General features: G+C 44.7%; 1 protein-coding gene across 2 annotated transcripts; it reads right to left on the bottom strand.

The window, feature by feature from the left end:
- Positions 1-3,783: 3,783 nt before the first annotated feature.
- Positions 3,784-9,418, bottom strand: LOC306985787 (uncharacterized protein). 2 transcript variants are annotated; one of them, XM_079588448.1, is made up of 2 exons: positions 8,470-9,418; positions 3,784-7,132 (listed from the first exon to the last, which is right to left on the bottom strand). In XM_079588448.1, exons 1-2 carry the CDS (start codon positions 9,181-9,183, stop codon positions 6,737-6,739), a joined length of 1,110 nt encoding a protein of 369 aa, XP_079444574.1. In that variant the 5' UTR covers positions 9,184-9,418; the 3' UTR covers positions 3,784-6,736. The 2 variants fall into 2 exon arrangements, 1 of the variants encoding a protein (XP_079444574.1); XR_013794859.1 differs by lacking the exon at positions 3,784-7,132 and adding an exon at positions 7,808-8,024.
- Positions 9,419-12,595: the final 3,177 nt, after the last annotated feature.

Here is a 12,595-nt window from a genome sequence, read left to right as displayed (position 1 = left end):
GGATAGTGGCATGTTTCAGTAAAACTTGTGACATGTGTCAGTGGATAGTGGCATGTTTCAGTAAAACTTGTGACATGTGTCAGTGGATAGTGGCATGTGCCAGTAAAACTTGTGACATGTGTCAGTGGATAGTGGCATGTTTCAGTAAAACTTGTGACATGTGTCAGTGGATAGTGGCATGTGCCAGTAAAACTTGTGACATGTGTCAGTGGATAGTGGCATGTGCCAGTAAAACTTGTGACATGTGTCAGTGGATAGTGGCATGTGCCAGTAAAACTTGTGACATGTGTCAGTGGATAGTGACATGTTTCAGTAAAACTTGTGACATGTGTCAGTGGATAGTGGCATGTTTCAGTAAAACTTGTGACATGTGTCAGTGGATAGTGACATGTGCCAGTAAAACTTGTGTCATGTGTCAGTGGATAGTGACATGTGCCAGTAAAACTTGTGACATGTGTCAGTGGATAGTGGCATGTTTCAGTAAAACTTGTGACATGTGTCAGTGGATAGTGACATGTGCCAGTAAAACTTGTGACATGTGTCAGTGGATAGTGGCATGTTTCAGTAAAACTTGTGACATGTGTCAGTGGATAGTGACATGTGCCAGTAAAACTTGTGACATGTGTCAGTGGATAGTGGCATGTTTCAGTAAAACTCGTGACATGTGTCAGTGGATAGTGACATGTTTCAGTAAAACTCGTGACATGTGTCAGTGGATAGTGGCATGTTTCAGTAAAACTTGTGTCATGTGTCAGTGGATAGTGACATGTGCCAGTAAAACTTGTGACATGTGTCAGTGGATAGTGGCATGTTTCAGTAAAACTTGTGACATGTGTCAGTGGATAGTGGCATGTTTCAGTAAAACTTGTGACATGTGTCAGTGGATAGTGACATGTTTCAGTAAAACTTGTGACATGTGTCAGTGGATAGTGGCATGTTTCAGTAAAACTTGTGACATGTGTCAGTGGATAGTGACATGTTTCAGTAAAACTTGTGACATGTGTCAGTGGATAGTGACATGTTTCAGTAAAACTCGTGACATGTGTCAGTGGATAGTGACATGTTTCAGTAAAACTTGTGACGTGTCAGTGGATAGTGGCATGTTTCAGTAAAACTTGTGACATGTGTCAGTGGATAGTGGCATGTGCCAGTAAAACTTGTGACATGTGTCAGTGGATAGTGGCATGTTTCAGTAAAACTTGTGACATGTGTCAGTGGATAGTGGCATGTTTCAGTAAAACTTGTGACATGTGTCAGTGGATAGTGGCATGTTTCAGTAAAACTTGTGACATGTGTCAGTGGATAGTGGCATGTGCCAGTAAAACTTGTGACATGTGTCAGTGGATAGTGGCATGTTTCAGTAAAACTTGTGACATGTGTCAGTGGATAGTGGCATGTTTCAGTAAAACTTGTGACGTGTCAGTGGATAGTGGCATGTGCCAGTAAAACTTGTGACATGTGTCAGTGGATAGTGGCATGTTTCAGTAAAACTTGTGACATGTGTCAGTGGATAGTGACATGTGCCAGTAAAACTTGTGACATGTGTCAGTGGATAGTGACATGTTTCAGTAAAACTTGTGACATGTGCCAGTAAAACTTGTGACATGTGTCAGTGGATAGTGGCATGTTTCAGTAAAACTTGTGTCATGTGTCAGTGGATAGTGGCATGTTTCAGTAAAACTTGTGACATGTGTCAGTGGATAGTGGCATGTGCCAGTAAAACTTGTGACATGTGTCAGTGGATAGTGACATGTTTCAGTAAAACTTGTGACATGTGTCAGTGGATAGTGACATGTGCCAGTAAAACTTGTGACATGTGCCAGTAAAACTTGTGACATGTGTCAGTGGATAGTGGCATGTTTCAGTAAAACTTGTGACGTGTCAGTGGATAGTGGCATGTTTCAGTAAAACTTGTGACATGTGTCAGTGGATAGTGGCATGTTTCAGTAAAACTTGTGACATGTGTCAGTGGATAGTGGCATGTTTCAGTAAAACTTGTGACGTGTCAGTGGATAGTGACATGTTTCAGTAAAACTTGTGACATGTGTCAGTGGATAGTGGCATGTTTCAGTAAAACTTGTGACGTGTCAGTGGATAGTGACATGTTTCAGTAAAACTTGTGACATGTGTCAGTGGATAGTGACATGTTTCAGTAAAACTTGTGACATGTGTCAGTGGATAGTGACATGTTTCAGTAAAACTTGTGACATGTGTCAGTGGATAGTGGCATGTTTCAGTAAAACTTGTGACATGTGTCAGTGGATAGTGGCATGTTTCAGTAAAACTTGTGACATGTGTCAGTGGATAGTGGCATGTTTCAGTAAAACTTGTGACATGTGTCAGTGGATAGTGGCATGTTTCAGTAAAACTTGTGACATGTGTCAGTGGATAGTGACATGTGCCAGTAAAACTTGTGACATGTGTCAGTGGATAGTGACATGTTTCAGTAAAACTTGTGACATGTGTCAGTGGATAGTGGCATGTGCCAGTAAAACTTGTGACATGTGTCAGTGGATAGTGACATGTGCCAGTAAAACTTGTGACATGTGTCAGTGGATAGTGACATGTTTCAGTAAAACTTGTGACATGTGTCAGTGGATAGTGACATGTGCCAGTAAAACTTGTGACATGTGTCAGTGGATAGTGACATGTTTCAGTAAAACTTGTGACATGTGTCAGTGGATAGTGACATGTTTCAGTAAAACTTGTGACATGTGTCAGTGGATAGTGACATGTGCCAGTAAAACTTGTGACATGTGCCAGTAAAACTTGTGACATGTGTCAGTGGATAGTGGCATGTTTCAGTAAAACTTGTGTCATGTGTCAGTGGATAGTGGCATGTTTCAGTAAAACTTGTGACATGTGTCAGTGGATAGTGGCATGTTTCAGTAAAACTTGTGACGTGTCAGTGGATAGTGACATGTTTCAGTAAAACTTGTGACATGTGTCAGTGGATAGTGGCATGTGCCAGTAAAACTTGTGACATGTGTCAGTGGATAGTGGCATGTTTCAGTAAAACTTGTGACATGTGTCAGTGGATAGTGACATGTTTCAGTAAAACTTGTGACATGTGTCAGTGGATAGTGGCATGTTTCAGTAAAACTTGTGACATGTGTCAGTGGATAGTGACATGTGCCAGTAAAACTTGTGACATGTGTCAGTGGATAGTGACATGTTTCAGTAAAACTTGTGACATGTGTCAGTGGATAGTGGCATGTTTCAGTAAAACTTGTGACATGTGTCAGTGGATAGTGGCATGTTTCAGTAAAACTTGTGACATGTGTCAGTGGATAGTGACATGTGCCAGTAAAACTTGTGACGTGTCAGTGGATAGTGGCATGTGCCAGTAAAACTTGTGTCATGTGTCAGTGGATAGTGGCATGTTTCAGTAAAACTTGTGACATGTGTCAGTGGATAGTGGCATGTTTCAGTAAAACTTGTGACATGTGTCAGTGGATAGTGGCATGTTTCAGTAAAACTTGTGACATGTGTCAGTGGATAGTGACATGTGCCAGTAAAACTTGTGACATGTGTCAGTGGATAGTGACATGTTTCAGTAAAACTTGTGACATGTGTCAGTGGATAGTGGCATGTTTCAGTAAAACTTGTGACATGTGTCAGTGGATAGTGGCATGTTTCAGTAAAACTTGTGACATGTGTCAGTGGATAGTGGCATGTTTCAGTAAAACTTGTGACATGTGTCAGTGGATAGTGGCATTGTTGTGGCAAGAATTCAAACAAACATCATCACTGAATAAGGGACACTCAGAATCAAATCAAAAGTTATAAAAGTATTTATTCTCTTGCAAGAGAGATCTTCGTCACCAACACACATGAGCGAGTCAGTGAGGAGAGATAAGGAGAAGCAGTTTCTGTCCATTTTTATATCTTATTCCCCCCAAGGCCTTTTACTTATTTCCCTCCCTTCCGAAGAGAGATATAGATACCAGTCTGTCTTCCTTATTCTTTAACTGGCTCACGAGGGCTCACGAGGCCTTAACCTTTAGGCTATAACGTACAAATGCACTCAAGATGACCCTTTGACCATGTGCCTTCCCTTATCCTCACTGACTCCCCAACACAGCAAATTATCACAAAGCCCCCTCTCACTGTAAGTCAGAAAAACAGATGGGCCTTCATTATGAATCACTGAAACACAAGTAATACTGAAAATTTCCATAACACTCCTCTCTGTTTATCAGTCTCTGATAACTTGATTAATCAAACACTGTAATAATAGTAGTAAAATAATAATGGTAAATAATAAATGCAATAATAAATGCAAGTTCAAGTCATTACATCATAAAAATCACCCTCCTTGAACCTGTGATGAAAAAGTTTAGAATGAAAAAGCATAAGGCTGTTTTTGTGGGGGAAAGTCCCCATAATATTTTAGCAAGCACGTAAATAGGTTTACTAATGCCGGGCTCACTACCGCAGTCACACTAGTAAGGAAAAAGATTATAGCACAGTAGGAAAACAAACACATCAAATTCAAATCATAAAATTGTGATAAAACCCCAGTTTCAAACCCTGTCCTTTTCCGCCCTCTCATGGCATATCACCCGTTCTCAGACAAGGGAAAAAACATTTTAACTCAATTAACACGTTTCACTGTAACTTCCGCTACTGGTGTCATCATACTGGTGTTCATCAATATCATCATCGTTTGGATAGACTGTCATTTTCACCAATTGAACAGACATTCCCACTTTAACCAGTTTTTGCACTAACATAGTCACCCCCTGTATAAAACATGGTATGCATAACAAGATCAGTAATATTATAACTAAAATTGGCAACACAGTTTGAATCAACCAAAATCCCCAGCCATCCCCCAGATGCATTATCCAGGTCAGCCAGTTTTCATTCACTGGTTCAGGCTCCTGCACTGCCCTTCTCATGTGCTCAATTACATCTGTTATGTTGTCACTGTAATCTGGAATATTGAAACAGCAAGACACACCTAGCATTTTACAAACCCCTCCTCGTTCTGCTGTAATCAAATCTAAGGCTAAACGATTCTGGATAACTGCCTCTCTTAAATGTCTCATCTCATCATTTATCATGTTTATAGCATTTTCAGTAGCATTTGCTATTGCTAGTACAGACCACGCTAACCCATTTAGCTTGTTTATCGTTACTGTCGTTCCCACCCCTAGGAAAATAGACCACCCAACATTTGCCCCAGGTGTCGTCCATGGATCAGATAATGTGTACCCCGAATAATGGCTTGGCAAAACCCCAGGCAAAATCTTAACACTTAATCTTAACGCCCTCGGCGTTTTGTTTGGCAAATACACAGATGTTCCCACATTTATCAAAGCTGGATAACAGCACCCTGACCACCCGTGTTTAGGCATCCTGTGAAATGCTCTGTTACCACAAACCCACACTGCTGCTGGTGAAGTCTCATACAGTTTACCAAATGGACATGTGAAACTAATTTCTTTGCCGTTGAGTGTCGCTGTGCAATTGTTCACTGTCCCGCCTTTCATGTTGATTCTGACCCTGCAGTCAGACCATCCTGTTGTGAAAAGTCTCTGTGCATCTGAACAAACGCACACATCACCTTTCTCATGTGTTACTCTAAGTGGTGGAATTGCTATATCAGTGTTGTTATACCGTCGAATGTTGTCACAGCTGTCCTCAGGTTGTTTCGTTGGTGTCTCTCCTTTCTCCAGCTCAGCTGCTGCTAAAAGCACATCAGTCATTTGTTGTGGAATCAGACACTTTGTTACATTAGCTGTTGCTACAGTCAGTGGGACAGCCTTCCACGCGTGTGACATTTGCAAACAAAGCCAGCAGCTCGTCGTTATCTCTAATTCCTCTTTCTGCAGCATAGCCAGAGCACAGGCCTTGTTACCTTGACATTTCATCATGGCTTTCTGCACTTCAGGATTTCCTTGACCCTTTCCCATGTCTCCGTTCTCCATCCATGCCAGCTCGTCCCTTGCTTCTCGTTCGACCTCAGGTGTTACACAAGGTTTTAAAGTTGGGACTGCCTCATTTACAATAATGTCAATTTCTTCATACCAGTCCGTTCCCTCTAAATCTAGTCCACAATAGTACTTGCCTTGGTCTGACAGTCTTACTTGTGTTAGCTCGACCGTCATCCCGTACCTGTTATTGCTTAGTCTGTGTTTTGCAAATACCTTGAATCTTTTGTCTTTGCCCCACTTGAAGTTGGCTGCGTATGCTTTCACGTCGCCCCACTTACATGGGTGTTCGCAGAAGTAGAAGCCTGCGTACTCCTCGCTGCGTCCCTCACAGCCTGGACAGTTCTTTTGATTGGGGTTGCAACTGAAACTCACATTTGATCCCGCTTGGACCGTCACCGTGCTCCCCTCGAGACCCCTCGCTGGTTCCACCTCGAATGCGTCTCTCCTAGCACGTTGTCGAGTTGCGTTGTTCCTCTCTGTTGTTGCAGTCCTGTTGGTTTGATCTCCTGTTGATAACACTTTCAAACCTGCTGTGAAGTGCAGTATTAGCAAGCAAATTGTCACTGACAACACAGTCATTATGCATGTGGTCTTAACCAGGCCACACATTCCTGGCACTCTGAATGGATGCCACGGTCTCGTACGCTCCATGTTCTCAGTCACTCTGATCAAAGTTCAGCTGTATGACCAGAAAGTGTTAGAGAAATACAGTCTTTAAAGCACCAAAAGTCTTATCTGTTCTGTTGTCACCGGTTTTCAGCCGGATTTCGTTTGCAGTCTGGCGCTAAGAATTTTTAATCTTGTTTGTTTTTCAGTCTGTACCTTTTCACACCACACAATTGTTTTTTCTCTGTCTTCAGGCCTTGTTGTGTCTTTTGCATGGCCTTGCTCTTGTGCAGATAATGGTACTTGCTGTTCAAAGCTGGATCTTGACGGTCATTGACGTTGACCCTCCTCCTGCGATTGCTCCGCCTCCGCAATGGGCGGCACCTTCCTGCAATGGTTTGGTTGACCCACGTGGCCCTCTCCGCGACCTTCACCGCCGTGTGCGTCACCAGAAGCACCTGGAAAGGTCCAAGCCACCTTTTCGCCTTCCAGCTCTTTCTCCTGTGATCACGAATCACCACGAAATCGCCAGGCCTGACGTCGTGTAAGAACGTCACAGCAACTTTCCCCTGGGTAGCTTTCACCTGCACAGAAATGTTTGATAACGACATTCCTTTGCAGTAATTCAACATGTCACTTTCACACACATCCGTTGATGGCAGTCGTTGCTTACCCCTTCTATGCCCATGAATGGTGGTCTGCCAAACAAAATTTCAAATGGGCTCAAGTTTGTTTTTACTCTTTTCCTCATTCTCATGTACATCAGTACAATTGGTAGGGCCTTAACCCAAGACAGACCTGTCTCTTCGCAACATTTTGCCAATTTGTTCTTGATTGTCTGGTTGCTCCTCTCTACTGCTCCTCCTGATGAGGGCGCGTAGCTGCAGTGTGTTCTCATATCAATGCCCAAGAACTCTCCTACCTGCTTTATTGCAGCATTTACAAAATGTCTGCCATTGTCAGAGCTGATTTTTCTTGGAATTCCCCATCTCGGAACAATCTCGGTTAACAGGGCCTTTGCAACTGCTGCCGAATCTTGTTGCGAGGTTGGGAAGACCTCAATCCATTTTGACCACATGTCAACCATCACCAGACAGTGTTTCAGTCTCCCACACGGGGTTAACTCGATGAAATCCATCATTAGATATTCAAACGGACCTGCTGGCGCTGGTTGAGATGCTAATGGTGTTTTTATGCCTCTTGCCACATTGTGTGTGTTGCAAATGACACATCTTTTGCAAAAATTTTCAGCGAACACTGTAAACCCCTTAGTGAACCATAAATCTTTCAGCTGCATTACCATACTTCCCTTTGACACGTGATCAAAACCATGTGTCAACTTAGCATAATGCTGAAAGAAGTGCTTGGGTAAACAAGGAATGCCATCATCACTCATCCACACACCCCCCTGGAGGCCGCAGCCAGACGACCTCCATTTCTGTTTTTCTGCTCCTGTGGAGAAAGTCTGCATACTTTCTAAACAAAGAGAAATGTCAGGGTTAGTCACAGATACCAAAGCACAAGACGTTTCTTTTGTCTCCTTCGTTGCCGCGGCCTTCGCCGCCGCGTCGGCTCTCGCGTTTCCTGTGGAGATAAAGCTTTTATCGTTAGAGTGCGCTGCGCATTTACAGATTGCAACCTTGTCTGGCAAAAGAATGGCATCCAAAAGCTCAGCCACAAGTGAGGCGTTCAATATCGGATGTCCATCCGATTTCAAAAAATTCCTGTGTGCCCAAATTGCCCCAAAGTCATGCGTAATCCCGAATGCGTAACGCGAGTCTGTGTAAATCGTCACACATTTGTCAGTCATTAATTTACACGCTTCTGTCAGAGCAACCAATTCAGCTGCCTGAGCCGAATAATTTGATGGCAATTTGCCAGATTTCAACACGTCAAATTCAGTAGTAACCGCAAAACCAACCTTATTCAAACCTGTTTGTGGATCTTTCGAAGCTGATCCATCCACAAAGAGGACATTGTCACAATTCTCCAAAGGTGTGTCCAACAGGTCTGGACGTGGTGTACACACCTGTTCCAATGCTGATAGACAACAATGATGTTCCTCTCCATCATCTTCTGTTGGCAGAAGTGTGGCAGGGTTCAAAGTTGTGCATCTTTTCACAGTTATGTTCGGCATGTCAAGCAAAATCGTGTGATACCTCAGCCATCTGGCCGTAGACAAATGTGATGTTCTTTGCTCCTGCAAAATCATGGAGACTGCGTGTGGGACCATCAAAGTCAAATCAGAATACCCCACAAATTCCCTCGAAGCCAGCACAGCCAGCTCAGCAGCCGCCACAGCCCTCAGGCAGAGTGGCAGACCTGCTGCGACTGCATCAAGCTTCGTTGAAAAATACGCTACTGGTCTCAGCCTGTCACCATGGGTTTGCAAGAGCACTGAACTCATAAAGCCTTTTTTCTCGTCTACCATTTGTGTGAATGGTTTGTCAACTGCTGGCAGGCCCAACGCTGGAGCCTGAGTCAGTTGCAGCTTCAAGGTTTCAAAAGCTTCCTGTGCTTCAGTGGGCCAATCAATCTTGTCACATGATCTCAAGCCTTTCCCTGCTGTGAGGGCTCTCAAGGGCTTTTCAAGCAGTGCATAATTTGGAATAAACGTTCGACAATATGCACACATTCCCAAGAATGATAACAATTGTTTCTTTGTTATGGGTCTTGGTACATCTGCAATCGCTTTAACTCGTTTCTTAGAGAGAGCTTTACTGTTTGGAGTGATTGTGTGACCCAAAAAGGTTATTTCCTGCTTCACAAACTGCAGCTTTGTCAGGCTGACTTTGTGCCCCTCCCTTTCCAAATGTTTCAGGAGAGTCACACTGCCAGCCACACAGGTAGCCTTATCTCTCGAACAGACGAGTAGGTCGTCGACGTACTGTAACAATGCCGTACCGTTCGATAAAATTAACGGTTCGAGACTCCGTCTGAGCGCTTCATTGTAAATCGTCGGAGACTCGCAGTACCCCTGACACAAACGAGTAAAAGTGTACCCTTTGTTGTCAAAATCAAACGCAAACCAGAACTGACTATCCTCATCCACTGGAACGCTAAAGAAAGCGTTGGCCAAATCGACCACAGTGAAATACATTGCATCTTTCGGAATTTGTGACAAAATGGTGTACGGGTTCGGTACGCGCGCAGCTCTCGCAATAACGGCTGAATTAACCGAAATCAGATCTTGCACGAATCGATAAGAATTATCGTTTGGATCAGCTGACGTCTTTTTTACTGGAAAAATAGGTGTACGTACTGGAGAATCATGACACGGGATGATCACTTTCTCTTTCAGGAGAGATTCAAAAACTGGCCGGATCCCCAACAATGCTTCCTTTTTCAGGGGATATTGCTGTTGACACGGCCTGTAATCAGACTTTGGAGTGATTACCACTGGTTCACAACCTTTAATCAAACCAACATCATATTTGTGTTTTGCCCACAAAGTTGAAGGTATTTCTGCCAGAACAGGATTAATGTCTGTGGCAGAAATAGCTCCGTGATCATGTTTCTCCATTACATTCTTTGCAATAGCAGTCACAGTTCTCTGTACATCAACCTCAAAATCACAGCTTAGCATAGATGCCCCTGCACTTTCACTGTGTTTCACCCCGTCTCCCCTTTCAGCCCAATCTGTGGCTGTCATGCATTTTCTCACAAAAGGGCCCAACTCCTCCCATTTCTGCGCTCTGCCCTTGGTTACTGACAAGTGTGGCGCGGACACTCCTGCTATCAAATACAGCTGCATTTGTTTTTCTGACAGGCAAGCTGAGAGCGCACACACATTCTCATTCCAAAAAAGTTTATCAAACCGCATTTTCTAATTTTCTGTCCCGTTAAACCACTCCTCCTCAAATTGTAGTTCACGCTCAATAACAACATGTGACGTGCAATGCAATTTGTCAGGCATCATAATTTCTCTGTTATCTGATACTGTGCGATCCTTTGCCAATTTCAAAATCATTTGTGCCCAATCAGAATCTTTAATCTGCCACTCGTAAGCCCACTGTGGCTCAAATTTTGCACAACACATCTGCTGTTCTTCCTCAATTACAATACCCATCGGGCCAGCAGTGAGTTTCAAATTTAACTCACACATCAGATCTCTCGCTAATAATGGAGCTGGACAGGATGCAGAGCACAAAAACGCATGTTTTAATGTTCTGCCCCTCTCCGTCTCGCATTCTAACGGCACAGTGAAATTGTCTGAAATATCATGCCCTGACGCTGACGTGCTTTCAAACACTACATCTGTCAATCTGGGTTTGCATGGCAAGTCATATGGCCTTATTGTGGATCGGGCTGCTCCCGAATCCACAAGAAAATCTACCATTGTACCATCAACTAACATGGGATATCTCGGTAGTCTTAAAAACCCTGCACCTTTGTACATTCTCAAACATTCAGCAGACACAGCATTATTCAAATTTGCATCAGTCACACATAAAGGTTTGCAAGCATTTTCTTCATTGCAAAGAGCATTATGTGAATCAGTGTATTTGTGCGTGTTGTGTGTGTGTGTTAAAAAAATTTCACTTCCCTTTCTCGCAGCCGGTTGAATGCCTGTCGCTCGCCCTCCCCTCTCCTGTTCTCCGTTCCTCTCCAGTCAATCCGCCTTCATCATCTCCGGACAATCCTTAGCCCAATGTCCCTCATTCTTGCAAACTCGGCACTTCGTGCATTTGAAAAAGTCATGTTCATTGCTCTCGCTAAGTCCACATTTCCACTTTCCTTGATACACTTTCCTCTTCTTGTTGGCCCAGTTTTGTCTCGCTGGTGGTGCACTCGTGCTAGCTTCGATCTGTACAGCGGCCAGCTGCAACTCTCTGTCCGCCTTCAATTTCACGGCTTTGTCTCTCTTTGTCAGCAGCTGCTCTTCTGCATGCATAGCGTGCGCTAAAGCGGTTGTAAGTCGCCCGTTCTGCCACTCGATGTAGCTCGCTTTCACCGCTTGTGAGATTTCTGGTCTCAGCCCGTCCAGGAAGCGGCTCTGCAGATGGCACTCCCATGTGCTTGGCTGCACTCCTCTGTCCTCCGGCTCTGTCATACCGCTGTGTTTCTGAAATGCATCAAAAAGTCTGGCATAATAGTCACGAACGGGCTCTTCTCTCACCTGGCGACAGCTGTTGATCTTTTCTGTGTCCACTCGTGCTGGGAACGCCTTTTTTAATTATTCTGCGAGTTTCTTCACTGCCCCTACATACTGTGCGTTGGTTCCATGCGCCCAGTCACCATGCACTCTTCGGTGTTCGGTTGTTGGCATGTGGCAACTCACTTTGTGCCAGTTCGTGGCCCCCAGTTTCACGGCTAACAGTCGTTTCAGTTCTTGTGTGGTGGGGCTGAACTCCTCACAGAAAGTGACTAGTTTGCTTGAAAATCTGTCACCTGCGTCGTCCGGGCTCGGCAGATGAGCCATCGCTTCTTTCATGTCTGTCACAGTCCACGGTCTGTAGACCATCACCGAGCCGTCCGGTCCCGCCACTTCCACCATCGGGGCTGTGATGTTAACTGTTTCATCTCTGACCTGTGATCTTGTGACGACCTTCTTCGGCTTGGCTCCTCTCTGTTCGTCCGTGATCTCTGTGATTTCGTCCTCCTCGCCCTGGGCCACGTGCCTGGCCGCTTGTTGCGCTGCAAAGTCTTTTTGCACTGCTTGTGCCGCTTGCACCGCTAGCTGTTGGAGTGCCAGTGCCATCGTCGCTTCTTGCTGCCGTTGCGTTTCTGCTCGTGCGGCTTCTATCGCCTCCTGCTCATATCGCGCGGCCTGCGCTGCCGCTCTTGCAGCCCGGTCCTCTTCCTCTTCTCGCGCCTCTTGCGCTGCCAGCACGGCTCGTGCTTGTCTCTCTCTCTCTTCTTCTTGTGCATCGAGTTGCGGTCCGGCTGGTGCTCGCGGCTGGATGGGTCTCGATGGAGAACAGTCAAGGTCGGGGTCGAACTTCAGTGCAGTCAATCCGGCTCCTGGGTAGTGTGTTTTGTACTCTGGCGGTGCCGGTCTCACCGCAATTTCATGTGGAGAAACACAAACATACTGTGGGTTAGTC

The sequence above is a fragment of the Phoxinus phoxinus genome, assembly GCF_949152265.1.
Source record: "Phoxinus phoxinus genome assembly, chromosome: 18".
Taxonomy (NCBI): domain Eukaryota; kingdom Metazoa; phylum Chordata; class Actinopteri; order Cypriniformes; family Leuciscidae; genus Phoxinus; species Phoxinus phoxinus.
This window is presented reverse-complemented; position numbering and strand designations above follow the sequence as displayed.

Bases quoted from the DNA above. Each gene is read 5' to 3' on its own strand.
- LOC306985787 (XM_079588448.1), bottom strand. From the start codon at position 9,183: ATGTGTGCATATTGTCGAACGTTTATTCCAAATTATGCACTGCTTGAA. The intron at 7,133-8,469 runs GTTGGTTTTGCG...ATTTCTGTGCAG, and splicing joins CACAAACAGGTTTGAATAAG to GTGAAAGCTACCCAGGGGAA.